Consider the following 27732-nt stretch of genomic DNA (forward strand, 5'->3'; position numbering starts at 1 on the left):
TAAAGTGATATCTTACTGTATTACTGATTGCATTTCTCTGATGGTTAGCGATGCTGAGCATCTTTCCATGTATCTGTTGGCCATGTGTATGTGTTCTTTGAAAAAAATGTCTATTTGGGTCTTCTGCCCATTTTTCAATTTTTTTTTTCTTTTTTGCTTTTTAGGCCCAAACTCACAGCATACGGAAGTTCCCAGGCTAGGGTCAAATCGGAGCTACAGCTGTCGACCCACACCACAACTACAGCAACACCAGATCTGAGCCATGTCTGTGACTTACACCAAGCTCATAGCAGTGCCAGATCCTTACCCACTGAGCAAAGCCAGGGATCAAACCCACCTCTTCATGGATACTAGTCAGATTTGTTTCTGCTGCACCACAACAGGAACTCCCAGGTTGGTTTTTTTTTTTTTTTTTAATATGTATTTCATGAGCTGTTAATATATATATTTTGGATATTAAGTGCTTATCAGTCATACCATTTGCAAATATTTTCTCCCATTCAGTTGGCTGTCTTTTGGTTTTGGTACTGGTTCTCTTTGCTATGCAAAAGTTAAGTTTAATTAGATACCATTTGTTTATTTTTGCTTTTGTTTCCTTTGTCTTAGGAGACAAATTTGAAAAATACTGCTACAATTTATGTCAAAGAACATTCTGCATTTATCTTATTCTAGGAATTTTATAGTTTCTAGTCTTACATTTAGGCCTTTGATCCATTTTGAGTTTATTTTTGTATACAGTATGAGAAAATGTTCTAATTTTATACTTTTACATGTACCTGTCCAGTTTTCTTAGCATCACTTATTGAAGATACGGCCTTTTATCCATTGTATAGTCTTCCCTTCTCCATCATAGATTAATTGACCATGAGTGCATGGGTTTATTTCTGGGCTATTTATTCCCTTCCATTGCTTTACATGTTTGTTTTTTGTGCCATATCATTTAGATTACTATAGCTTTGTAGTATAGTCTTTAGTCAGGGAGCATGATACCTCCAGCTTTGTTCTTTTTTTCTCAAGATTTCTTTGGATATTTGTGGTCTCTTGTGGTTTCATATATATTTTAGGACTATTTGTTCTAGTTACATGGAAAACGTCATGAATATTTTGATAGGGATCACATTAAATCTGCAGATAGCTTTGGGTAGTTGGACATTTTAATAATATTAATTCTTCAAATCCATAAATGGAGCTTTCTTTCCATTTCTATCATCTTCAATTTGCTTCATCAGTGTTTTATAGTTTTCAGAGTATAGATCTTTCACTTCCTTGGTTAAGTTTATTCCTAGGTTTTTTTTCTTTTTTTTTTTGATGCAATTTAAAATGGGATAGATTTCTTGCCTTTTCTTTCTGATAGTTCACTTTAAATGTATAGAAAAGAAACAGATTTCCATATATTAATTTTATACCCTGCAACTTCACTGAATTCATTTATTAGTTCTAATAGTTTTTTGGTGGAGATCTTAGAGGTTTCTATTTACAGCATCATGTCATCTGCAAATAGTGACAGTTTTACTCTTCCCTTTATATTTGAATGTCTTTTAATCATTTTTCTTGTCTAACTGGTATGGCTAGGATTTCCACTGCTATGTTAATAGGAGTGGCAAGAATGGGAATCCTTATCTTGTTCCTATTTTTGGAGGAAGAGCTTTTAGATTTTTACTGTTTAAAATGATGTTAAAGTTTTTCAAAAACAAGTTGTTCCTTATTTTTCCAACTCTATTAAAAACTTTCAACTTTTCACTCTGTGCGTCCAATTCTTTTCCTGAGTTCTTTGATCATCCTGACAATCATTACCCTGCACTCTTTCTTGGGTAGACTGCCTATCTCCAGTTCACATAGTTGTTATTCTTATCTTCTTCTTTCGTATGGAACATGTTCCTCTGCTGTTTTATTTTGCCTAAGTTGCTATTTGTATTTTTATGTTTTTGGTAGGTTAGTTATATTTCCTGACCTTGCAGAAGTGGCCTTCTGTAGGAGACATCCTATGTGTCCCAGCAGTGTACTCCCCTCTGATCATCCAAGCTATATGCTCTAGGGTTCCCCCAAGATGGTTGTGTGGGTCATTCTGCTGTGGTGGGTTGACTATGTGGATGGTCTGGTGTGCTTGGTTGGTCCCTAGTATAGTTGACTGCCAGGACCCACCTTGTGTGGAGGCTGCTGGCTTCTGGTTGGCAGGACCTGGTCACATGGCTGACTACAGAACCCCGGGGGGGCTAGTGTTGGCTCACTGGTAGGTGGAGTCAGTGTCCAGAAGACTCCAAGGCTGTTCACCCACTGGTGGGTGAAGCCAGCTCCCAAGTTTAGTATTGAAAGGTATAGCCAGGTCCTAGAATTTGGCTGTAAGGCCCAGAGATCCCAGAGGTGGTGGTCAGATTGTGTGTAAGGTCCAGGGTGTCCAGAAGCTTATGTTGGCCTGCAAGTGAGCAGGGCTGGGGCCCAGCTGTTCTTATGGCAGGATTTGGACTACTATGGGCAGACTAGGCCTGCAAACTGTCAGACTATGATTTTCTTGCACCTGGTATCTGCCCCGTGGCTGGTGAGGCTGATCCAGGGATTAGAGTAGACTTCCTAGAGGGCAGGGCAGGTGCCTGCCCACTGGTGGATAGAGCTGGGCCCTGGCCCTCTGATTGGCAAGTCTATCTCTAGAGGATGTCTAGAGGCAACTGTGGGCTCAGGAAGTCTTTAGGCAGCCTGTCTGATGGTGGGTGGGGCTGACTCCACACCCAGTTAGTTGCCTGGCCAATCCCAACACTTGTGCCTAAAGGCCTTTGAGTGGGGCCAGGTCTTGACATTAATCAGCTAGAGGGGAGTATACTACAATAATGCCTGGCTGCACTAGTGTCATGGGAGAAGGCACTCCCAGGTATGGCTATCACCCATGTCTATGTTCCCAGAGTGAACCACAGCTGCTCTTCACTTCTCTGGAGACTCTCCAAGACTATTGGGTAGGTCTGGCCCAGGCTCCTATCAAATTGCTGTTTTGCCCTGGGTCCTAAAGCAGGTGAGATTTTGTGTGTGCCTTTAAAGAATGAATTCTCTACTTTCCTCAGCCCTGTGAGATTCCTAAAATTAAGCTCTGCTAGCCTTCAAAGCAAATGTTCTGGGGGCTTATCCTCCTGGTGCAGGACCCCTGGGCTGTGGAGCCCAATGTGGGGCTCAGAATTCTCATGCCTGCAAAATAATTATTCTCGTTTATGGGTTGCCCACCTGGGGATATGAAACAAGTCCACCTCTCCTAACCACCTTATCATGATTCCTTCTTTATGTCTTTAGTTGTATAAGATCTTTTCCTATAGGTTCTGGTCTTTTTCATCAATGGTTGTTCTGCAAATAGTTGTGATTTTGGTATGCTCATGAGAGGAGGTGAGCCCAGGGTCTTTCTACTCTGCCATCTTGGCCAGCCTCAAAAATAGCCTTTAATATGTTATGTTCCCTCTATACCAACTTTGATGAGAGATTTTTAAAAATTTTTATTATAGTTGATTTACAGTTGTTCTGTCAATTTCTGCTGTATAGCAAAGTGACCCAGTCATACATATATACACACTCTTCTTCTCACATTATCTTCTATCATGTTGTATCACAAGAGATGATGAGAGTTTTTTATCATGAATGCATACAGGATTTTGTTAAATGCTTTTTCTGAATCTACTGAGATGATCATGTGATTTTTATCCTTCCTTTGTTAACGTGGTTATCACACTGATTGATTTGTAGATATTAAATGCTTCCCTGGGGTTAATTCCACTTGATCGTGATGTATAATTCTTTTTATATACTGTTGAATTCAGTTTGCTAATACTTTTTTGAGGATTTTTGCACCTATATTCATTAGAGATATTGGCCTGAAATTTCCTTCATTTTGACAGTGTCTTTGGCTTTGATAATCAGGTAATATCAGGTGGTTTCATAGAATGAATTTGGGAATTCTCCCTCTTTTTCAATTTTTTGGGATAGTTTGAGAAAGGCAGGTATTACCTCTTCTTTATATGTTTGGTAGAATTCTCCTGTGAAACAATCCAGTCCTAGACTTTTGTTTCATGAGGTTTTTAAAAAATTATTATTATTATAAATTCAACTTTAGTGCTAGTGACTGGCCTGTTCAGACTATTTCCTTCTGAAAGAAGCAAGTCTCAGAAGACTGTACGCTTCTAGAAATTTATGCATTTCTTTTAGGTTGTCCAATTTGTTGGCACATAACTGTCTGTAGTATTCTTTTATGATTTTTTTGTATCTCTGTGATATTGCTATTCCTTTTTTTTTTTTTTTCTTTTTAGGGCTGCACATGCAGCATGTGTAAGTTCCCAGGCTAGGGGTCAAATTGGAGCTACAGCAGCTGGCCTATGCCGCAGCCACGGTAATGCGGGATCTGAGCCATATCTGTAACCTACACCACAGCTCATAGCAATGCTGGATCCTTAACCCTCTGAGCGAGGCCAGGGATTGAACCTGCATCCTCATGGACACTAGTCGGATTAATTTCTGCTGTGCCACATTTCTTATTTGTTAATTTGGGTCTTCTCTTTTTTTTTTTTTCTTGATGAGCCTAGATAAAAGCTTTTCAACTTTATCTTTTAAAAAACTAGCTCTTGGCTTCATTGATCTTTTCCATTGTTTTGGGGATTTTATTTATTTCTTCCCTGATCTTTATTACTTCCTTTCTTATGATAACTTTGGGCTTTGTTAGTCTTTTTTAAATTCCTTTAGATGACAAGTTAAGATTTTTCCTATTTTTTTATTTTTTTTAAATTAAAAAAATTTTTTTTAATTTGTGTTTTTGCCTTTTCTTGGGCCGCTCCCACAGCATGTGGAGGTTCCCAGGCTAGGAGTCTAATCAGAGCTACAGCTGCCGGCCTACACCAAAGCCACAGCAACATGGGATATGAGCTACGTCTGCAACCTACACCACAGCTCATGGCAACGCCAGATCCTTAACCCACTGAGAGAGGCTAGGGCGAACCCGCAACCTCATGGTTCCCAGTTGGATTCGTTAAGCACTGCGCCATGATAGGAACTCCAAGATTTTTCTTATTTCTTGGGGTAGTCCTGTATCATTATAAACTTACTGCTTAGAACTACTTTTGCTTGCTATGTGCCATAGATTTTGGAAAATTGTGTTTTTATTTTCATTTGTTTTGAGGTATTTTCTAATTTCCTCTTTGATTTCTTCCTTGACTCATTGGTTTTTTAGTAGCATGTTGTTTAGTCTCTATGTGTTTGAGTTCTTCCCATTTTTCTTCCTGTAATTGATTTGTAGTTACCATTGTGGTAAAACAAAACAAAACAACAAAAAACCAAAAAGAAACAAAAAAAAAAAAAACAGGCTGATATAATTTCTATCTTCTTAAATTTGTTGAGAATTATTTTCTGGCTGTCATGTAATCCATGCTGGAGAATGTTCCATACGCACTTGAAAAGAATGTTTTTTTTTTGTTTTTTGTTTTTTGGTTTTTTTTTTGTCTTTTTGCTATTTCTTTGGGCCGCTCCTGCGGCATATGGAGGTTCCCAGGCTAGGGGTCGAATCGGAGCTGTAGCCACTGGCCTACGCCAGAGCCACAGCAACGCGGGATCCGAGCCATGTCTGCAACCCACACCACAGCTCACAGCAACGCCGGATCGTTAACCCACTGAGCAAGGGCAGGGACCGAACCCGCAACCTCATGGCTCCTAGTTGGATTCGCCAACCACTGCGCCACGACGGGAACCCCCCTGAAAAGAATGTTGTATGCTCTCCTGCTTTTGGAAAGAATGTCCTGTGAATAGAAGTCTAAATGGTCTAATGTGCCATTTAAGAGCATTGTTTCTGTACTGATTTTTCCGTCTGGATATTTTGTCCATTATTGTGAGTGGGGTGTTAGAGTCACCTACTATTACTGTATTATTGTGGAACTCTCCTTCTCTGTCTGCTAATATTTGCTTTACATATTTAGGTGTTCCTATATTAGGTGCATATATGTTAACAAATACTATATCCTCTTCCTGTATTGATCCCTTTATCACTATATGATGCCCTTCTTTGTTTTTTGTTACAGACTTTGTTATAAAGTCTATATTGCCTGAGATGAGTATTGCTACCCTAACTTTCTCATTGTTTTCATTTGTATGAAATACCTTTTCTATCCTCTTATTTTCAGTCTGTTTATCTTTAGCTCTGAAGTGAGTCTCCTGTAAGCTGCATATAGAGAGATCTTGTGTTTTTTTTTTAATCCAGTCAGTCAATCTTTTGATTGGAGCACTTAGTCCACTGACATTTAAGGTAATTATTGATAGTTTTGTATTTATTGGCATTTTTTACTTGTTTTCTGGTTGCTTTTGTAGTTCATCTCTCTTCTTCCCTTGTGGTTTTATGATTTTCTTTAGTGGTATGCTTATGTTCCTGTCTCTGGTTTTTGTGTATCTGTTATAGGTTTTGTTTTGTGGTTACTATGAGGTTCATATATGTTGACCTGTAACTATATCTACTTGTTTTAAACTGGTACTCATTTAAGTTCAGACACATTCTAAAGAGCTACATTTTTTTTTTAACTGAGCTCCCTCATGTTTTGTGTCTTTGATGCCGTATTTTGTATCTTCATATGTATCCCTTCACTATTTACTGCAGTTAAGAGTTAATTTTACAATTTCTTGTGTTTTAATAGTCATACTAGCTTATTTAAATGGTTGATCCACAGCCTTTACTATATATTTGCCTTTACTAATAGAATTTTTCCTTTCTATAGATTTTTACTTCTTGTAGCTTTTTCCTTTCCACTTAGAGATGACCCTTTAACATTTCTTTTAGGGGCTATTTAGTGTTAATAAACTCTTACTAGTTTTTGCTCATCTGAGAAGTTCTTTATTTCTCCCTCAATTCTAAAAGATAATCTTGCTGGGAAGAATATTTGTGTTATAGGTGTTTCCCTCTTAGCACTTTATATCTATCACAGCCACTCCCTCCTGGCCTATAAAGTTTCTGCAGAAAGTTAGCTGATAGCCTTATGGTTCCCCTGTATATCACTCTTTTTTTTTTTTTTCCTTTTGTTGCCTTTAGAATTCTCTCTTTATCTCTGTCATGTTAATTAAAATGTCTTGATGTGAGTCTCTTGGGTTCATCTTGTTTAGGACCCTCTGTGCTTCTAGTACCTGGATATCTGTTTCCTTCATCAGGTTCAGGAAGTTTTCAGCCATAATTTCATCAAACACATTTTCAACCCCTTTCTATCTCTCTTCTCCTTCTGGGACCCCTATAATGCCATTGTTGCTACACTTGATGCTGTTCCAGAGTTCCTTATTTATCTTCATTTTAAAAATGTTTTTCTTTTTGCTCTTCTGATTAGGTGATTTCCATTATACTGTTTTCCAGATCATTTATGTGTTATTTGGTATCACCTAGTCAGCTGCTAATAACTTCTGGTGTGTTTTTCATTTCAGTTATAGTATTCTTCAGTTCTGACTGGTTCATTTTTAAATAAGTATTTTCTAGTTCTTGTTAATATTTCCACTGTGTTTATCTATTCTTTTACCTATTTCAGTTAGCATTCTTATTACTAATGCTTTGAACTGTTTATCTGGTAAATTATTTATCTCTGTTTCATTATGAGCTTTTTTTCCATTTTTTTTCATTGTTCTTTCATTTGAAACAAATTTCTCTATCTTCTTATTTTGCTTAACTTTTTCTGTCTTTATTCAATTAGGTGAAACAGTTATATATCCTGCTCTTGAAGGAGTTTCCAAGTGTGGGAGCATCCCTACTCAGTTTGCATGTGCCCAGTGGCTTTGGTGGGAGGGCTGGATCTGACATGAGCACAAGTCCCATCTTTCCTCTCGGTGTGCTGGCAGAACCAGGTGTGAGGCAGGACTTCTCCTCTGCTCAGTGGCCATCACCACCCTATTGGGTGCAAAGTCTGATCCGAAATTGCTGGAGCAGAAGCCCTAAGGGTTGGGTCCAAGCTGATACTGTTTCCTCTAAGTGTGTGCTCTCCATCTCCTACTAGCATTGGTACCTTTGCCCCAAAGTGAGCAGTGCTGGAGCAAGAGGGGCCAGAATGGGTATCTGGTGCAGGCAGGAATGTGTGCTGGGGTGTCCCTGGCACATCAGTCAAGAGTTCCAGACTGCTCTGGATCTATCTCCTCCATGAGCATGAGTCATGGCTGCCCTCACTCTGTTCAGATGCTGTGTTGGATCCAAGCAGCCTCATCCCCAACAACTGGGCATCTCTCTCCGCTGGGGCAGCTTCCATCCTAGTGTGGACCTATGCCATGGAGATAACAGGGCCAGAGCGATTGCTTGGCCTGGGGTGGGGTGTATGCTGGGGCAGTTGAGAGAAACTGGCCAGAACCCCAGGAAGTTTCTATCTGCTTCCTCTGCCTTGTTTCAGGAGTGTGCAAGCATGTGCACATTCTTCATTAGTGGAGTCCAAGTTTCTTACAGCCCCTCTGTCACTCCCATTGCATTTTTACAATTTTTTAAATTACATTTTTACAGATTGATGGTTATGTTTTTTATTTTATTTTTAATTGAAGTACAGTTTATTTACAATATTGTGTTAGTTTTTGGTGTACGGTACATATAGCAAATTGATTCATATTCTTCTCCATATGGTATATCCCAGCATATTGAATATAGAATATAGTTTCCTGTGCTCTCTTATTGTTAATCCATTCTATATAGAATAGTTTGCATATGATCCTTTTTATGTGTCGTTGGATCTCACAGGTTTTTAAACCAGCTAAGGGGACTCACCCTCCCAGTGTAAGACCCTGGGGTTGGGGCACCCAATATGTGGTTCAAACTGCTCACTCCCCAGGGTGCATCTCTGAGCACATCTAATTCCCTTCCTCCTCTGTGCCCCCTCCCAGGGGCATGGTCTTGCCCTGATTGCTTCTCTTCCCTTCCTACCTGATTCCAAGTGGGTCTTTTTTTTTTTTTTTTTTTTTTTTTTATGGCTTTGACTGAACAAGTGTCTTTCTCCCGGTCTCATTTGTTTTCAGTGAGACTTGCTCCACATGTAGATATAGTATTGATATGTTTGTTGGGGGTGATGAGCTCTGCATCCTCCTAGTCTGCCATCTTGATCTCCCTCTCTAGGATCATTCTATTTACTTCCTTTCCCAGCCCTAGGTACATCCAATTCTCCAAGGAGGCCAGTTCTCTTTTACTGGAGAATGGAATTAGAAACCAAGTTCTCAGTGGTGGGCATACTCATCGAAACTAGGGGTCTCACTGCTTCTATGCTCAGCATTAACTGTCCAAGTAAGAAGATACATGTGTCTATACCAATGTGTGTATATGCACATAAGAGGATTATTTCTATATGTAGAGAGTGCCAGTTTTGTCAACCAAGTCATTACTCCTCCATGGATAAAACTCTCTGACACAACAAGATATTTAAATATTATAACCTAGAATTTTACTCCAAATGAAAAGAAGAAAAAAATGTGTTTTGGAGATTTTTTTGGGTTCATTTTAGATTTTTAAAATACATTTTTTCTGGTCTTCTCCTTCCTCCAGAGGTGGTTTATTAAGTTGTATTCATTTCCCGGTGGATGGTGAGGTCAGGAAGTTTGCTAACACTGGCCAAAATGGCAGCTGTGGCCATAAGTCTCCCTAGTTGACCTGATGGACATGGAGCTAATGGACATGGAGCTGAGTGAGATTGTTATGCTTTAGGAATACGACTGGGGCTACCAATCATCCCGGGTCTACGATATAGCACTGACATAAGATGGACCTCCTCTTTGTCTTCTCTGCAGGGAAGTGGAAGGGTCCCTGTGTTAGAGGAAGACGACCTACCTAACCACCCTCACATTGTGACCTCAAGATCACGCCTTACCACCAAAACGCACTGGGAGGACTCAGGAAAAGAACATCACTGAGGCACAACCCCAAACTAAGTTGCCTCCACTGTACTTGGCCCTCTCTGCCACTTACCTGCCCACTTTTTCAGCAAAAGTAGATTGGACACAAGGCATAGAAACACAGAGATAGATAAAAATCTTGCCTCACAGAAGCTCCCAGTGTAATGAACAAAACAGATATTGAAAATAACCTACTAAGGGAGTTCCTGTTGTGGCGCAGGGGAAACGAATCTGACTAGGAACCATGAGGTTGAGGGTTCGATCCCTGGCCTCACTTAGTGGGTTCGGGATCCGGCGTTGCCGTGAGCTGTGGTATAGGTCGCAGATGCAGCTCGGATCTGGCATTGCTGTGGCTCTGGCGTAGGCCAGTGGCTACAGCTCCGATTAAACTCCTAGCCTGGAACCTCCATATGCTGCGGGTGAGGCCCTAAAAGGACAAAAAGACCAAAAAAACGCAAAAAACCAACCAAACGAACAAACAAAACTACTAGGGAGTTCCCTTCGTGGCTCAGGGGAAACAAATCTGACTAGCATCCATGAGGACGCAGGTCTGATCCCTGGCCTTGCTCAGTAGTTAAGGATCCAGCATGGCCACTGAGCTGTGGTATAGGTTGCAGACGCGGCTCAGATCCCGAGTTGCTGTGGCTGTGGCATGGGTCACCAGCTGTAGCTCTGACTTGACCCCTAGCCTGGGAACCTCCATATGCTGTGGGTACAGCCCTAAAAATACAAAACGTCAAACGACTAGGATACAGTATGCTGTGTATCATTTTGGAGCAAAGGCTCTTGGTCTGGATCCATGGATGGACTTCAAGGTGTTTTCTAAAATTAATTATAAAAAGTGATATTTGCTTCCCTACTACATCTCTCTCCACTGCTCTGTGTCCCACATACTGACCACTAGGGACGCCATCAGATGAGCTCACTAGATGCTCACGGGCTTTTAGCTGGATCTGTCCAATGGGATGCACCACCAGGAATCTGAGAGAGGGAGAGAGAAAAGTAGGGATATATATGTCTCCACCAGTGGTTAGCTTCTTCTGCTGAAGGCCACAGCTCTTACTGGTTCTTACAGTCACAGCTGCAGTGATTTCTGGGTTCCCCTTTGTTTTTCAGGCTTGGGGGTGATAACTGCTCCCTATTTCTTGCTAGCCCAGGGTGCTTCACCATCCCTACTGGATTCCCTAAATGTTGCCCTTATCTTTGTTAAGAAATGCCTACATTAAACTCCATTCAATCATTTGCAGTCTGCAGAGTCCTGAAAACATGTGAATCAGATTTTCAAAAGGATCTATGATCCAAAAGAGGTTAAAAAAAAAAAAAGTCCTTTCAGCAGAAGTACATATAAGGTGATGTAGATCTAAGAGGAAGGTGTGCTCTCTATAACTGCTGGCTTCACAGAAGAGTGCTCCTCTCAAAATGTAAATATTATTCCCCTGCTAAAACCCTTCACTGCCTCTTAGAATAAAGACCAAACTCCTTCCTATGTCCTAACTCATCTGGCCTTCTTCAATCTCACTTCAAACACTCTTCCCTTGTTCTCTGAACTCCAACCACCCTGACTTTTGGACTCTGCACTTGTGCCTGGCTCCCTCCAGCCTTGCAGCCAGGCATACGCTGATCCTTCTATCTGGAAAGGCTCCTCCATCTTCTCTACTCATTTTTCAGGGCTTGGTTCAAGTGACTCTTCCCAGGGGATTTCCAGGTTAGGTTCCTTTGTCAATACCCAATAGGACCCTGAATCCACCCTCCAGAGCACATATCTCAGCTTGCAACACATTTTTATGTTTTTTGTCTAATATTTATTAATGTCAATCTTTTCCATATATAAACTGTAAGTTCTATGAAAGATGGAACGACACCTCTTTCCACTCGTAAGTGTGTTCCTCAGCATTCAGCACTATGATACCTCAGAATGCTCACATGTATTTGGAGAGAAATGAATGACTGAAGGTGACATTTGAATCAGACCATGAAGAGTCAGTTTGCCAGGGCACACAGACCAGGAATTTAAGAAGCCACCTGATGGAGTTCCCCTGTGGCTCAGTGGGTTAAAAACCTACTATCTATGAGGATGCAGGTTCGATCCCTGCCCTCTCAGTGGATTAAAGGATCTGGCATTGCTATAAGCTGCAGTGAAGGTCACGGATGCAGCTTGGATCTTACATTGCTGTGGCTGTGGCACAGGCCAGCAGCTGCAGCTCTGATTTGACCCCTAGCCTGGGAACTTCCATATGCCATAGGTGCAATCCTAAAGAGAAAAAAAAAAAAAAAAAAAAAAAAAAAAAAGAACGAGAAAAGAAGCCACCTAAGGGCTCAAGAACTGGTTAACCATACATCCTACCTACATTTTCTTGGGCAACAGGCAAAATAATCCCCACATTTCTTTCCCCCAAACACAATCAAAATAACTCAGAAACATTACCTTTACATCAAGAGTGAGCATCAACTCAAACTGGTTGTAAAACTCCTTGGGGCTGGGCAACTGGTACTCCTTCACTGTACCCAGGAATGTCTCAATGTCATTCAAGGCAATGTCAACTCCCTCTCGGGAGTGGCACTTGTCTACAGCTTGGGATGCCAAGAGGTAGATTCCTGCTTCACACCACTGGCTGACCTTTTGGAAAGAAACACAGTGCCCTGTGCAGTTAGCCTACCCGCAACACAGCCCCCATAATCTTCAGGAAGTCCAAGTTCATATGGGGTCAACAAGGATTTTGAGACAATGGGAAACTGTCATGGGACAGCATCAAGTTTAGAGATCCAACCGCTGCAAATACAACCACGAGGTGGAGAAGCCCAAATCAATTTTACATCTGTATACTTTTCAGGGAAGTCACCCAGTCAAAAAATGAATCACATAAGCATTCTTTTTTACACTGACAGTAACTAACACATCTCCAAGAGGAGAGAATTGAATATTTTTACGTTTGGTCTAACACTTGCATTTATTAGCATTTAGCATTCCAAGGGAAGCATCTAAGAATGTAAAACTTTGTAACTCATAACTCAAATTTTCCAGAATGCTGAAATTAAATCGGGTAGGTAATGAACTCTAACAATTTAATTTTTTAACTTAAATGTAAAGACAGGGGCCCTTGTGCTATTTGAATATTTATGTGAAAAGAAGCTGCCAGGGCAATTACATCTGCAATTCCATTTACTGTGTGACCTGAAGAGCTATGTCAAACAACTATACAGAGAAAAAAGATCAAAAGGGAGCTCTCTAAAGTAGTTATCTCTATGTGGGAAAATCACGGGCAACTTAAATTGGTCTTTATTTTTTTTCCCTATATTATCTACACTGAATTTGTACTACTTTAAAAAAAATTTTTTTAAACAAAGGCCCCCTTTTAAAAAAAATATTTATTTATTGTCTTTTTAGGGCCATACCCACAGCATATGGAGGTTCCCAGGCTAGGGGTCCAAGGCGAGCTATAGCTGCTGGCCTACACCACGGCTCATGGCAAGGCCGGATCCTTAACCCACTGAGCGAGGCCAGGGATCAAAACTGCGTCCTCATGGAGGCTAGTCAGATTTGTTTCTGCTGAGCCATGATGGGAACTCCCTGCACTACTTTTAGAATAGTAAAAAATAATAGAGATATTTAAAAGCCGATGATTACCACCTTGTGGGGCTGAGGAGGGGATGGTATGTAGGTCAGTGTCCATTAGTAACTTTTTTCTTCCTTCTGCCTCCATTTTTGGATTTTTCAAAACAATATGAACTATGTTTTGATACATACTGTGAAAAACTTCTCTTCAAATATCATGCCCATATCTGCAGAAAACACCAAGCTGGGGTCTTCTGCAGAGTCATAGATAGCAGCTACTTGCTTCCCAAAACACACACACTGCACACATGAGTATTAGGCTATTATCTCTGGAGCATAAATGGAGTGAGAAAAACAGCAGCTGATCCCACAGAGAGATCAGTGCACAAAGCAGGAACAGCTGTATTTCATTGACACTAAAATCCCTTTGGCAACGGGATGATGTGAATAGCCTGGGCGGGTGCCCCCAGCTCTCAGAGAGAAACAACTGTGGGAATGGAGCATGCTGACTCATGGCAGTGAGCTGTGAGCTGCCTAGGAACAGCTGAATAGCTGACAGGGAAGGCTCCAGAAATCACAGACCCTGCTGACTGGGAACTGGCCTCAGAGATCACCACTGAAGGGCAGTGGGGACCGCACCCTCTCCCTGTGAGCCCTCTGCATATACCACTGCTGTCTAGTTTAGGGGCCTCGAGTTTGCAATTTGGCGGTCCCAGCTTCAAATATGCCATCCCGTTTTCCTCATGTGTGGTCTTGGCCAATCTCTTATCCAGGCTTCTCAGTGTTGTCCATGTACCAGCTGCACCAAATCACCTGGGCACTTGATGAAAATACTGATTCCTGGGCATCATCCCAGTTTTACTGAATCAGAGTCTCCAGAGTGGTACATCAGGGAATCTGCAATTATAGCAAGCTCACCTCATGCACTCAATGTTTTGACCCACTGACTTAACCTTGCTGAGTATCAGTTTTGTCTCCATAAAATGAGACCATTAATATCTTCCTCATAGGTTGTCTTAAGGATTAAAGAGATGAGATAATTAAGCTCCTGGTAAGAACAGAGGGGATAGGAGTGTTTAATAGTCATTATTACTTTGGCTTCCTCAAAAGGATTTATGATCTGGTGCCTTTATATGAGTAGTGTTTTGCAAATACAGTGCTTGGTTCTCTGAACACCTGATGGGGAATCAAAAAATATCAGGGCCAGACCAAAACACACTCTTTACATCTGGGTCCACATGGAGGAAATGGACTTTAGTTCACTCTAATGGCATATGGTGGGATGGCTGGGGCATTTTTGACCTTCAATACCTCTATGATCTAGAATATGGACAGTTTTTAATGCCTCTTGAGCACTGTTTCACATGAAAGACTTTATCCTCTCAGCAACCATGAGGGGGAGGGAGGACAAATATGATTAAGAATGTTTTATATTTGCAGCAGAAACAAATCTGACTAGGAACCACGAGGTTGTGGGTTCAATCCCTGGCCTCGCTCAGTGGGTTAAGGATCTGGCATTGCTGTGAGCTGTGGTGTAGGTCACAGATGAGGCTTGGATCATGCGTTGTTGTGGCTGTGGCGTAGGCCAGAAGCTGTAGCTCCGATTTGACCCCTAGCCTGGGTACCTCCATATGCTGTGGGTGCGGCCCTAAAAAGCAAAAAAAAAAAAAAAAAAGAATGTAAGAATGTTTCATAGAAAATTTTGCAGGAGTTTCTGTCATGGCTCAGTGGGTTAAGATTACCCAACTAGTATCCATGAGGATGCGGGTTTGATCCCTGGCCTCGCTCAGTGGGCTAAGGATCCAGTGTTGCCATGAGCTGTGGTGCAGGTCGAAGTTCAGATCTGGCATTACTGTGGCTATGGCTGTGGCTGGCAGCTGCAGCTCCAATTTGACCCCTAGCCTGGGTACTTCCACATGCTGCAGGTGTGGCCCTTTTAAAAAAAAAAAAGAAAATTTTGCAGACATCATGGTCACAGCTTTGTTTTGCTCACCTTGTCCAACTGTCTATGCAACTCCAAGGACTTTTCTAAAATGTCACATTTTTTCTTGTTTTCATTGATGAAGTCATCACAGAGATGCCTGAGCTCTGCACACCTGGGTCTGATGGAGTCCACTGCATAGTGGTGGTTTTGGATAAGCTGGTCCCCAATTACTGCAAGTAGCTGCGCCTTTTCCAAGGGTTCCTGCAAAGTAAACATCCACAGTCAAGCATCAGAAGCCAATTCAGTTTTTCAACTTCATCAATGAAAACAACAACAACAAAAAATGACATTTTAGAAAAGTCCTTGGAGTTGCATAGACAGTTGAAAAACTGAATTGAAAAACTTATGGTCTCCAGAGGAGACAGTTTGTGGGGGTGAGCGGATGTGCTTGGGTTGTGGGATGGAAATCCTGTGAAATTGAATTGTGATGATCACTATACAACTACAGATGTGATAAATTCATTTAGTAATTAAAAAAATAAAATAAGAAGCTAATTCAGGAGCTCCCGCTGTGGCACAATGGGATCTGTGGTGTCTTGGGAGCCCTGGGACACAGGTTTGATCCTTGGCCCGGCACAGTGGGTTAAAGATCTGGCACTGCCTGTAGCTGCAGCTTAGGTCACAACTGCAGCCTTGAACTGATCCCTAGCCCCAGAGCTCCATATGCTGTGTGGGGTGGCCAAAAATGGGAAAAAAAAAGAAGCCGCCAAATCACGGTGAGGCTGCTATTCCGTGTTTGGAACTGTGTGTTCCAAACACGGAGGTTTTAGGCTAGGGAAAAGTTGACCAGATTTTAGGCTAAGAGTCTGGGGGCTCGGGAACCTTGGAAAACACTGGGGTGGTTCAAGGTCCAGAGGAAGTCTAACCTAGTCCAGGGTCATTTGCACTCTGAAGAAGAGCAAATCATTCATTCAAATATTTGTTGAGTTGTGAGCTAGGCACTAAGGATATACTGTTAACAAGCCATGAATTTTCAGTTCAATGGAGAACTCAGATACTAAATAAATTGTACAAATAATTATTACAAGAGCATGAAGTGTTATACTGCACAGAACTGGAGTCTGAATCATCCTGTCAACTTAATGGAAAAGGAAAAGGGATAGACATATGGCCCTGAGGAGAGTGGGGAGTGAGCTGAGCCTGAGAAAATGGTAAAGCTATGGTTTTGGGCGAGTCTACGGGGGGATCATGAGACCCAAGAAATATGTTTGTCTAAACCTTTTCCTGCAACCCACAATGTCCCTGTCTGCTCTGACCTCGTCTGCTCAGCAACCGCATCTCCTACTTCTCTCTGCAGGGCTCACTTTATTCTAACTACATGTGCCATGTTTTCCTGTTTTTAACTCACTCATCATCTATTACTGAAGACCAAACATGTCCAGGTGCTTGGGGTTTGGTGGTAGACAAAGCAGGCAAAAATCTCTGCCCTTACAAAGCTTATATTTCATTAGGAGAGACAGGCAATAAATAAATATGTTAATAAAATAATATCTTAGATAGTGATGAATACTCTGGAGAAAAATCAAACAGGAGAAGGAGGGCAGGGAGTGCTTGTAGAAGAGCTGCTATTTTAAATAGGATGGTGAGAGGAGCTCACTGAGAAGGTACAAGCTGCAGCACAGAAGAGTTAACACAGCAGCCTGAGACTACTGTCCTTAGAAAGGCCTGCTTGCAAGGTTGGCCCTTGGCTGTCAGCTGGGAATGTCAGCTGGCAGGGTTCCTACCATTCCTAATGAGAATGGCTCACCGAATCTAAACTGTTCATGCAAACGATCTGTTTTATGCTGAACACCCGATTTCTTTCTGGGAGTCTGGAATTCTGCTATATACTAGTCAGAGGATACCTACATAACTATCTCTCAATAAAAACTCTGGGCAGGAAGCCCCTAGTAAGCTTTCCTCACTACGATGCTGTCTCAGCCCAGCAATCCACTGCTGGGGACATTACATGCATCCTGTGGGACTTCCCGGAAAAGTGGAAGCCAGCACCTGGTTTCCTCCAGACTTCACCCCACCCCCCCACCCCCCGCACCTTTTTCCCTTTGCTAATTTTGCTTGGTATTATTTCACTGTGATAAAACATGACCATGATCATAAGTACACGCTGAGTCTTGTAAGTTCTCCTAGCAAATCTTTAAGCCTGGGTGTGATCTTCAGGACCCTTGACACAGAAGCCAAGACCTGAAGTGAGGGACAACCACACAGCACTTAGCTGAGAGTGGGGGCATGTCTGACATGTTTGGGTAGCAGCAGGAGGCTACTATGACTGCAGCAGAGAAGCAAGGAGGAAAGGAGTAAGAGACAAGATCAGAGAGGAAAAAGGGGATCAGACCGGGAGGGCCTTGCTGCTACTGTGAGCACTTTGGTTCCATCCGTTGCGACATGGGATGTGCTGGAGGGTTTTGAGGAAAGGGTCTCATTCATGTTTTTGAAAGGATTACTCCAGATATGCTGTTGAGAATGGCAGAGGGAAAGCAGGGAGACCAGGTAGGAGGGCTACTGCAGTCACTCAGGTAAGAGGTATGGCTTCGACAAGGCTGGCAACTAAATTAGCTCCTGTCTCAGCACCCTTCCCTGGGATGCTCCTCCCAGGTCTAAGCTCTCGGCTTAGAATGAACTGATGAAGTCGGGGATGCAGTGATCTGCGTGGCTGACCTGAGTCAACACAGATGACTGCCACATCTCCAAAGGCCTCCAGGACAGAAGGCCCATATAGAACCTCGCTGACCACGTTGAACATCCAGGGTGCCACATCTGCCCTGGCTTAGCTTTTCATAGTAACCCAGGGAATCATGATGACTCCAAGGGTTGACAACTCTCCTTCTCTTAATTTACAGTGGTTAACGATTTTGACAATTTCAGGACACCTGCCCCCACCCAGCCAATCATGTGCAGAGCACAGCTTCTTCTTAATACCTTTTGAACCCTGAGCCCTTCTTCCCCTTGTCACTGTGTGTTCCGACCTTGATGCCTTCTGACTGGGACAGCCAGTCTCTCTGATTTCCTTTAGGCTTTCCTTCAAATCTCACTCCACAATACTGATGAAACAGCAATTCCATTACAACATCTATTCGTGTTTACATGACTCCCAAGCCTCAAATCCATTTGTGGCCTCCTGCTGTGTCCAGGAGGAAGTTTGAATCCCTGAGCCATGCACAGAAGGCCTTCATCATTTGTGTCATACCCGTGCCTCCTCCTCCTTCACTTCTGTCACCCTCATCCTCTGCTATAACCAGACTCATGGCCCATTTGTAGTTCCTCAAATATTTAGGCAGCCTCAGGCTCCATGCCATCTCTTGCCCTCTCTGCCTAGAAAACTCCCTCCTTCTCCCACCACTCCCTGCCCTGCCTCTTCACCCCTCACCAACCCCTCAATGTACCTACACTCCTCTGGAACTAACTCCGAATCACTTCGGAGTTCATTTTCTCCCAGAAACTTCCTTTGACTCCACCATTTTATTCCGATGGCTCACTTCCATGCTCCTATAACACTCTATGCCATTTTGTGATCAGAGCATGAAACTGACTGAGCTGTGGTCCGTTATCTATTTGCCCATACCATGCTACAGGCCCTTGTGGGCATGCACCAGTTCTTATTCAGCTTAAAGCAGTACACGGCACATGTTAAGCACTTAAGAATAAATGACTGGTGTGCAAAACAAAAAAGGAGTATTGATACAGAAATAAAGTGACATGAATAAATCACTGGCTCCTCAAAAAACTCAGGGATAAATACCTAGTACATCTGTTCTAAATAGCAAAGGCCCAGATGTACTGGTCACCATCGCTCAAAGGAGGTTAGAATGCTAATTCCTTAGGCAGCAATTTTTTACTTTTTTGCTCACTACTTTGTCTTTAGAACTCAGAACAGTACATAGCATGGTAGGAGATCAATAAAGATTTGCAGAAGGAATGAAGAACAGATAAGACACTTATACTAGAACTGCTCAGCCACTGCAGGTTGAACTGTGCAAACGTTCTATAGCCCAGAATTTACCCCACCACCTCTGTGATATTAACAAAAACAGCTAACATTCACCAAGTGCTTATTATATGCCAGGTACTGTTCCAAATATGTACACCAACCGTTCCTTTTACTCCTTACAACAAACCCTTTAATGCAGGTGCTGTTTTATAAAAGAGGGGTGGAAATACCATGGACCAAGGTGACCTGGGTAGGAAAGAAAAGAACCAGGTTTCAAACTCAAGAAGACTGGCTCCAAAATCTGGCTGCAACCAACACACAGAGAGAAAATGGCTCTGCTTGTCCTTTCTGTGCTTAGAGCTCAGTTACATTGGTTGAAACTGTCTGACTTTAGTCAAATATAGAAGCATGAAAACTTGTCCAGGAAGTCACTGTTGACTCTTTTTTAAGTCCAGCTACCTAATTTATTAAGAATAGAACAAGTTTTTTGGACCCAGTGAACTTCACCTCAGGATGTTCCCCAGGTGCCTCGTGGTGGTCACAGCCTGCCCCTGACCTGGCATGCAGCATCTCACCCTTCAGAACTATTCTTAAAATGCTTGAGATTTTGGAAGAAAATGTGAGAAACAAGTCTAAATGAATTTTGAGAAGAGACCCATAAATACAACACAAGAGTTAGCATCAGATGGCTGGAAGATTACTCTATTGAAATGAATGGATGATAATAATAGCTTCTAAGCTCTGATCACCTTCTATGTTTGAGGCACTCACTAATTTCTTACCACACATCTTATTCATTTCATCTTCCCAGGAACTCTGTGACACAGGAATTATTATTATCCATTTTACAGATGAGAGGATATGTTCAGGAAGGCTAAGAAAACTTGACTAGGGTCACACAGAGCTGGTAGTTGCTAGAGCCGAGATTTGAATCCACTTCTGTCTGACTCCAAAGCCTGTGTCATGCCATGTTCCAGCCCACTTGGCCTCCCCGCTTGTGCTAGGATAATGGCTGCATAGGCATAACTACCAAATCCTTCAGGTGTCTGCAAAGAACTTTACTGTAAAACCTCCAAATCGCAGTTTATTTGTTCAGTCTACACAGCTTTTGCTCAAGAAAATCAGGCAACAGAACCTCCGAAGCAAAAAAAAAAAAAAAAAAAAAAAAAAAAAAGAAAAGAAAAGAAACAATGAGAAAGAAATGGCTAAAATCAGGTGCTCTGGTCATAAGCTTGGCATCTTTCAGATGCTGAAAATTTCAGAAGGCTGGACAGTCAAGTTGCAGCATGTAATTCAGAAAACTTTATTGTAATAACAGTTTATTTTCTCCTAAGGCACAGGATGGATAAAACCATTCTGCCTGGACTCTGTGGATCATATGTAGTAGGTTAATCCAGCTAGTTCAGGAACACTGCTCATGAAAGATGGGTCATGGTTCACAGAGCATTTCCAAGTCCCATGACCAGAGGTTTCACCTCTATCTCCGGTCAGCAATTTTCAAAGTATGTACCAAAGATCACAACTCCAAGGAGGTGGGCAGAAGAGAGAATGTGGATGCAGTCATGCAGATCCATCCCCCGTATTTAAAATACAACCCAGAACACCATCCAATGGCTTCCTCTTCCACTGAGAATAAAATCCAATCCTCACCACACTGCTCCCAGCTCATTCTCTCCCGGCTGACAATGTTACAGCCATTCCTTGGACTCCCAACCTCATTCCTACTTCAAGACCTTTGTACTTGTAACTTTTCTGCCTTGACTGCTATTCCCTAAATCTTTGCATGGCTATCTAGATCTCAGATCAAAGGCGTTTCCTAACTACTCCTCTAAAGTAGCACCCCCAATCACTTTTTATCATATCACTATCTGATATGATTATTTGATTACTTTTCACCCCAGTAGAAGGTAACCTCCATGAAAGCAGGGTCTTGACTGGTTCACCACTATATCCACAGAATATAGGACAAGGAACATTTGGTGATGAATGAATGTCTTCCTAGTGTGTCAGCAGCTACCTTCATTTTATACATATCCATATATAAAACTATACTTTTCAAACCAAAAAAATGAAGGTGCTGGGCTTGATGATGCATTTTTTTCCCCTAAAATAGGAATGTATGTAGATGAAAATATGTAGTATCTCTATTTAATAAGGAGTTTACTTGAAAAAAAACTAAAATTACATAAAATTGGGACTATCTTGGAGAATCTGAGATAAGTAGTTATCAGATACATGAAATTCAATTTTTTTTCATTGCTTAATAAACTGTTTTGATGAGTTATGCCTTTACCTCCACAGCGTGTAGCTGTCAACAATCACTGATAACAGGAGTGATCACCAGGGAAGGATGAGAATGGTGAGTGAGTCTGGGTGCACAGGTAAGTTTGCGTATTTACACATGTGCAAAAGCACCTTCAGCTCAGAATCCGTAACTGACAGCTATTTTTTTTTTTTTTTTTTTTTGTCTTTTTAGGGCCATGCCTGCGGCATATGGAGGTTCCCAGGCTATGGGTCGAATTGGAGCTGTAGCGTCAGGCCTACGCCAGAGCCACAGCAACACCAGATCCGAGCCGCGTCTGCGACCTACACCACAGCTCACAGCAACACCAGATCCTCAACCTACTAAGCAAGACCAGAGACCGAACTCGAAACCTCATGGTTCCCAGTTGGATTCGTTTTCGCTGTGCCATGACAGGAACTCCCATAACTGACAGTCATTTAAGCTAGAGTGGCCTTGGTTTACATTTGCTACTATAATTGAGAAGATATGTCTCTGACTATAATGTGTGTTTTGAATGCCTGGGGATCTTATTAAAAATGCAGATTCTGATTCTGAGGTGGGGACTGAGATTTCGCCATATTTTTAATAAGTTCTCACTCAGGTGACATCTATGCTGCTGGCGCAAGGATCACACTTTGAGAAGCAAATCTAGTACTACAAAATTACCATCTGGGAACCCTGCTTCTAGATTAGCTCAGAAAGGAAGTGGTAGCCACAGAGGACTTAGTTCCCAAGAGACAAAAATATAGAGAACCCAATTAAAGAAAAGCAGAAAGGAACTTCTCTGGAAATAGATGAATGGGTTTTCTTAATTCACAATAAGCCAAATTTGTAAGCACTCAAAATAGACTTACTCCTAAGTGCTGCCTTGTGTACCGATCTGGGAAATTGTTTAACTCTGGTATGAGAATTTGAAACACATATATTCCTTTGTAATTGCGATACTGACAACTCTTTGAGCATGAGAAAGAAGGCTTTGCCAACTCTGTGTAGTAACAAAACTAACTGGGACCAATTTCCCCTTTTCACCATTTTGCTTGTTATAAAATAGGTTACTTTTTTCTGGTTTCCCCTTTTCAAGTTTCCCGTCCTTACCACCACCCAGCTCCCCCACATCCGGCCCAGTGGGTAATACTCTCATTACTTTCTGCTGCTCTTCCACCAGCCTGCCACCCCACAAATGGTCAGTGCCACCCGGAACTCTCAACTGACTTAAGCCTCCAGCCTCAACTGGCTGCTCTAGCAGCCTTAACAGAACTCTGCACTGCCTGCATTATTGCTCACATTGTTACTGTGCATATTTCCCTGGGGACCTTGGGCGAGAGTGGGGTCACTGAAAAGGCAGGATTTGAGTATTCCTGTGTCATTTGACTATCTTCTTACAATAATGAGGGGCCATGCATGACCTGTAACCATCCAGTGACTTTCTTCCCAGTCCATGAAAATGGTGAAAACAAACCTGGCCTTCTCCTTCCAGTTTTTTGTGTTCCTTAAGAAGTTGCTCCACTCGCGTCACACTATCTCCAATGTCTGTACACTCTGCTTGCTCTGCCAACAAGTTGCCCAGGGCAAGCTTAACCTACACGACACATTAGAAAAATCCAGAAATAAGCCAACAAACACCCATCTGGAGGTACTCTAGACGACTAGAAAATCCAAAAAGGATTCAGGACATATGCATATCTATCGAGACTTTTTGAAAAATTACAGTTCATTAGCTTTCAGATTAAGTTGGGGGTGCTGAGACACATGTAGATGCAACATTAAAGCAAAATTGAACAGATTATCAATCAAAAAGGAAGGTAAACCATCACTGAAATACCATGTCTGCCAATAGGAAAATGGGATTCTAGTGCATTCCTACCCCACTGCAAAAGCGAGAAGGGGAAATCAAAGAAATAAGGGGGAACTGGATTTGGGAAAGGAGGGAAGCCTGATACCCACAGTTCAAGAGGGAAGAGAAAATCAGAGATCACTGAACCATAAAAGGAAGTTCTATTCAACAAGAAAATAACACCTCACAAAAATTTTGTTCAAAATGCTGCAGCTGTAGGCATTGATTAAGCTTCAGGTGATGCTCAGACCAAAACTGACTGAAGGCTTTTTCTGTTTCATCCAATTGAACTAACAATCTGTCAAGAAAGAATAAGAAGTGAGAATGGTTAGCACTCATTTCCACAGGCTCATGTAGATAACACTCATGGTTTCCATACTACTACTTGTGGTACTTTCCTTTCTATGGAAATCTCTGCCACCTGTGACTTCCTCATGGTTCAGCTGGCTCCCACATTTTTCACTTTCAGTCAGGATACCCTTGGTACTAGGCAGAAAAGTCACTTCAGATGCAGCTGCTATGCTTTAAAATGTGCCCCTGGTAATCTTACCTTTGTGCTTATTTCTTCCACCCGAGCACAACACCCAACCAAACTGTTATTTGCAAATGAAGCTCAATAAATACTACTACCTTCCTTGACATCCTAGGATGTGGGAATGGCATCCTCATAAAAAGATCTCTGTAGATGGATGTCAGATGGATACTGTGGTTTTTTCTTTGTTGTCTCAAACATTCTTTCTTGACCCCAACATCAGCAGCTGTTTCAATCTATTGGTTGTTTCAGATCATCTGGTTCTACATTTTCTCTCCCCAGAAAGCAGATTTCCCCCATCCCCAACTCACCTTTTCATGGTAGCTACATTGTCAAGTTCATTCAGATTGAGTTTGCTGGTAGGACTTTTGGTTGCTGGTTCTCGAATGCATGACAGCAATGTGGCCCCTTGCTTTCCAAGTAACTTCAGCTCATCCTAGAGAAAGGGAAATATAGTCTCTCTTAAAAGGAATTAACAAAAGCAAATCCTTGGTAGGTCTGAGGTGAGGTGAATGGTGAATAGCAAATTAAATGCTAAAAAAGTCAAGCTATAGCTTTTAAAATTAACTTATTCTTAATAGGTAATACACATGATACAAAATTCAAGATATACCAAAAAAAAAGCAAGTTATGTATCCATAGCCCATCTACTCTCCTACTTCAAAAACAACTGTTTAGTTTTTATGTCTATTTCAAGTTGTCATAAATTAAAAACTGTTAGTTAATAAAATCTGGTTTTAATATAAGAGAGTGACCAGAAATAAGAAAATGACATCTATCAAATGTAAGTGCTGGAAATGCCATGCAATAATAATGTAATAATCTCTAGCTGACCATGAATAAAACTTCATCCGGTCTCATCAATAAACACCTGCCAGTCCTTCCCCCTGCTCCCAAAGCGTGGCTTTATTCCATAATGGAAGTTTAGCATAGATAGGCAGCAATTGCAGTTTGACCTGGAAAGATTCATATTTCCAAGGCAACTCTATTCTCCTCTTTTTACATGTGGACTTAGGGTGCTGCAACTGGGGAAGATGTCAGGCTATCTTCCTTCTCCCAAACCCAGTGGCACTAGGCCTCTACTTGCACAGCACAGGTGGTCTCTCAATTCCCTGAGCATTCAGTGGGAGGTAAGCCAAAAGGAGTGGAGCCTGGCCTAGGATTTTGCTGCTAGGAGCTCTGGGCTTGGCCCCTGGGTCACAGAGGATGCTGGTTTGCTATGCCCTGAAGGTAAGAATGGGCCCATAGTTACAAAACAATCACTTGGATGCACATGAATTCCAAATCTCCTCCTCTAGGCTCATCACTTCCAGCCTCATAGGATGCAGAGTCATTCCCTGTGGGAGTTTTATACTCTCCACTGGAGTCATACAGAAATCCAGGCCCTCTCAACCTCATGCCTCTGCTCCTTGTCTCCCATCCCACTCCAGTATTCACCCTCTTCAGAAATTCCCATTATCTATACCCATCCTCAAACTTGTCCCAGGATCTGATTGATGAAAGATTTGACTCCTCTGTTCTAGGCTCTCAAAATTCTTTGGATAGCCCATATGGCTCTGTCCTCCACAAGTAATGCCCCAAATCAGCCACGTGGTTGGTATTCCTGCCTGGGAACCAGACATATCCCTTCTTTTCCACTCTCAGGTATCAGCCCTCATTTCTTATCTCATTGATGCTCATTAAATATTTGTAGGTTGGATGAATTAAAAATAGTCTAAAAGAGATTACGTTGCAGATGGATTAAAAACAAATAAGAGGAGTTCCCGTCTTGGCTCAGTGGTTAACGAATCCGACTAGGAACCATGAAGTTGTGGGTTCGATCCTTGGCCTTGCTCAGTGGGTTAAGGATCTGGCGTTGCCATGAGCTGTGGTGTAGGTTGCAGACGCGGCTCGGATCCCGAGTTACTGTGGCCCTGGCGTAGGCCAGTGGCTACAGGCTCCAATTCAATCCCTAGCCTGGGAACCTCCATATGCCGTGGGAGTGGCCCTCAAAAGGCAAAAAGACAAAAAAAAAAAAAAAAGAAAGAAAGATATGATGGAGAGAAAAAAATCACTCATTAGTAAGTGCTCTTAGCTTTCCCTCTTTTTCCTCCCCATGAAAAAGGGTCTTGGTTTTAACTCAGTCTCTTAACTGCCTCTGAGCTTACAGCATTCTAGCAGCATTGTGGCATTAGCTGTTATCTCTCTCTCACACATACAGTGTGTGTGATGCAGAATTGGGAGGAAAGATGGAGGGACCAAAGAAGAGGGATATTGCTAGGGCAAAATGGAGACATCAGAGCGGGAAACTTGGAAGAGAAATATAGCCAAAAAGCTGCAAAGCATGAGGAAAGCATATGAGAGAAAGAAGATGAGTCTTAGTAAGTGATGTCATACACTGTATTTCCTTTACATGGTTTAAAAATACAAGGAAAAACTGTGACCTGGTTACTGCTTTGGGACAAGACAACATAATCACCTTCAGCAAGGTTACCAAAATCCACCATAAACAAAGAAGAAAGATTGAGGAACTATAGTACTTGGAAAGCATAAAAGTAAGTTGCCCAACCCCAAAACAGAGTTTGTCCCTGTTCATAGTGGTGACAATTCAAAATATTTAACACCTGTATAGAGCAGTCACTGACCAATAAGCACAGAAGTCAGACAAAATGCTGAAACAGTGCTGAGGTCATTGTGGTCCAGGTATTAACCTTTCAGTTGCCAGAATCATGAGGAGGTCTGTGGGTCCTGGGAAATGGGCGAGGGAGGTGGAGTGAGGCACTCAAGGGATATAAATCTTTAATTCTTTAAACAACTGCTACAGCTGTCCCAGTGTGTATTTACCATTATGGTTCCATCACTATGGAGACAAGCAGTTGGCCAGAAGACCTATGATGGAGTTCCCATCACGGCGCTGTGGTTAACAAATCCAACTAGGAACTATGAGGTTTCGGGTTCGATTCCTGGCCTTGCTCAGTGGGTTAAGGATTCAGCGTTGCCCTGAGCTGTGGTGTAGGTTGCAGACGCAGCTCGGATCCCGTGTTGCTGTGGCTCTGGCATAGGCCGGTGGCCACAGCTCCGATTCGACCCCTAGCCTGGGAATCTCCATATGCCACGGGAATGGCCTAAGAAATGGCAAAAAGACAAAAAAAAAAAAAAAAAAGAAGACCTATGATGTAGCAAGGCATGGGGGACTACTTTAAGGTCAAAAGAATTTAAAGTTCCTGGGAGGAATTCTTTCCTATGACAAGTGTAAGTATGAATGCAGATATTCATTCATTCATTCAAAATGCATTTACTATAAAGAACTATTACTACATGCCAGGCCCTGTGCTCGGCTGTGTCAGGGGCTGGAAGTAGAGGTAAGATGGGAAGAGGACCTGTTAGAGCCTAGAGAATACGTGAATGATGAATGCTTCACACTCCTTATTCAGCCTTTATTACTTACTCAATATCAGCCACTAAAAGTGAACTCTACTGTCCTGTGTTATTCATAATGCTGACTAATGAATTCCAGAATCTGGACTTTAAAATGCAAATCTTCATAGTTCAGGGGAAAAAGTCCCTGAAAGAGATGAGATATCCCCTTTCCTCAGTGGCTATTGAGTGAAATCTTCCTATGACTTAAAACTAGATCGATGCTATAAAACTGGGTTGTGATGATCATTATACAAGTATAAATATAATAAAATTCATTGAGAAAAAAAACTAGATCAAAACTTTGATTGTTAGGGTATTAACATTGAAATATCTTATGGCATTTCAGACCTATTGATACACATATTGGTATTCATAATACTACTT

The 27732-nt window shown here is 42.0% G+C and overlaps 1 protein-coding gene across 7 annotated transcripts in view; it reads right to left on the bottom strand.

The window, feature by feature from the left end:
• The window catches only part of MCF2L2 (MCF.2 cell line derived transforming sequence-like 2), a 247448-nt gene that overhangs the window by 120056 nt on the left and 99660 nt on the right, over positions 1-27732 (bottom strand). For all 7 annotated transcript variants that reach the window (XM_021069898.1, XM_021069896.1, XM_021069892.1 and 4 more), the window contains 5 exons: positions 24261-24385; positions 23601-23715; positions 23043-23162; positions 15384-15575; positions 12263-12454 (listed from right to left, as the gene is read on the bottom strand). In XM_021069898.1, coding sequence (XP_020925557.1) covers positions 12263-12454; positions 15384-15575; positions 23043-23162; positions 23601-23715; positions 24261-24385 — 744 coding nt within the window. The remainder of the gene's footprint in view (positions 1-12262; positions 12455-15383; positions 15576-23042; positions 23163-23600; positions 23716-24260; positions 24386-27732) is intronic.

This window comes from Sus scrofa, chromosome 13 (genome assembly GCF_000003025.6).
Source record: "Sus scrofa isolate TJ Tabasco breed Duroc chromosome 13, Sscrofa11.1, whole genome shotgun sequence".
NCBI lineage: Eukaryota > Metazoa > Chordata > Mammalia > Artiodactyla > Suidae > Sus > Sus scrofa.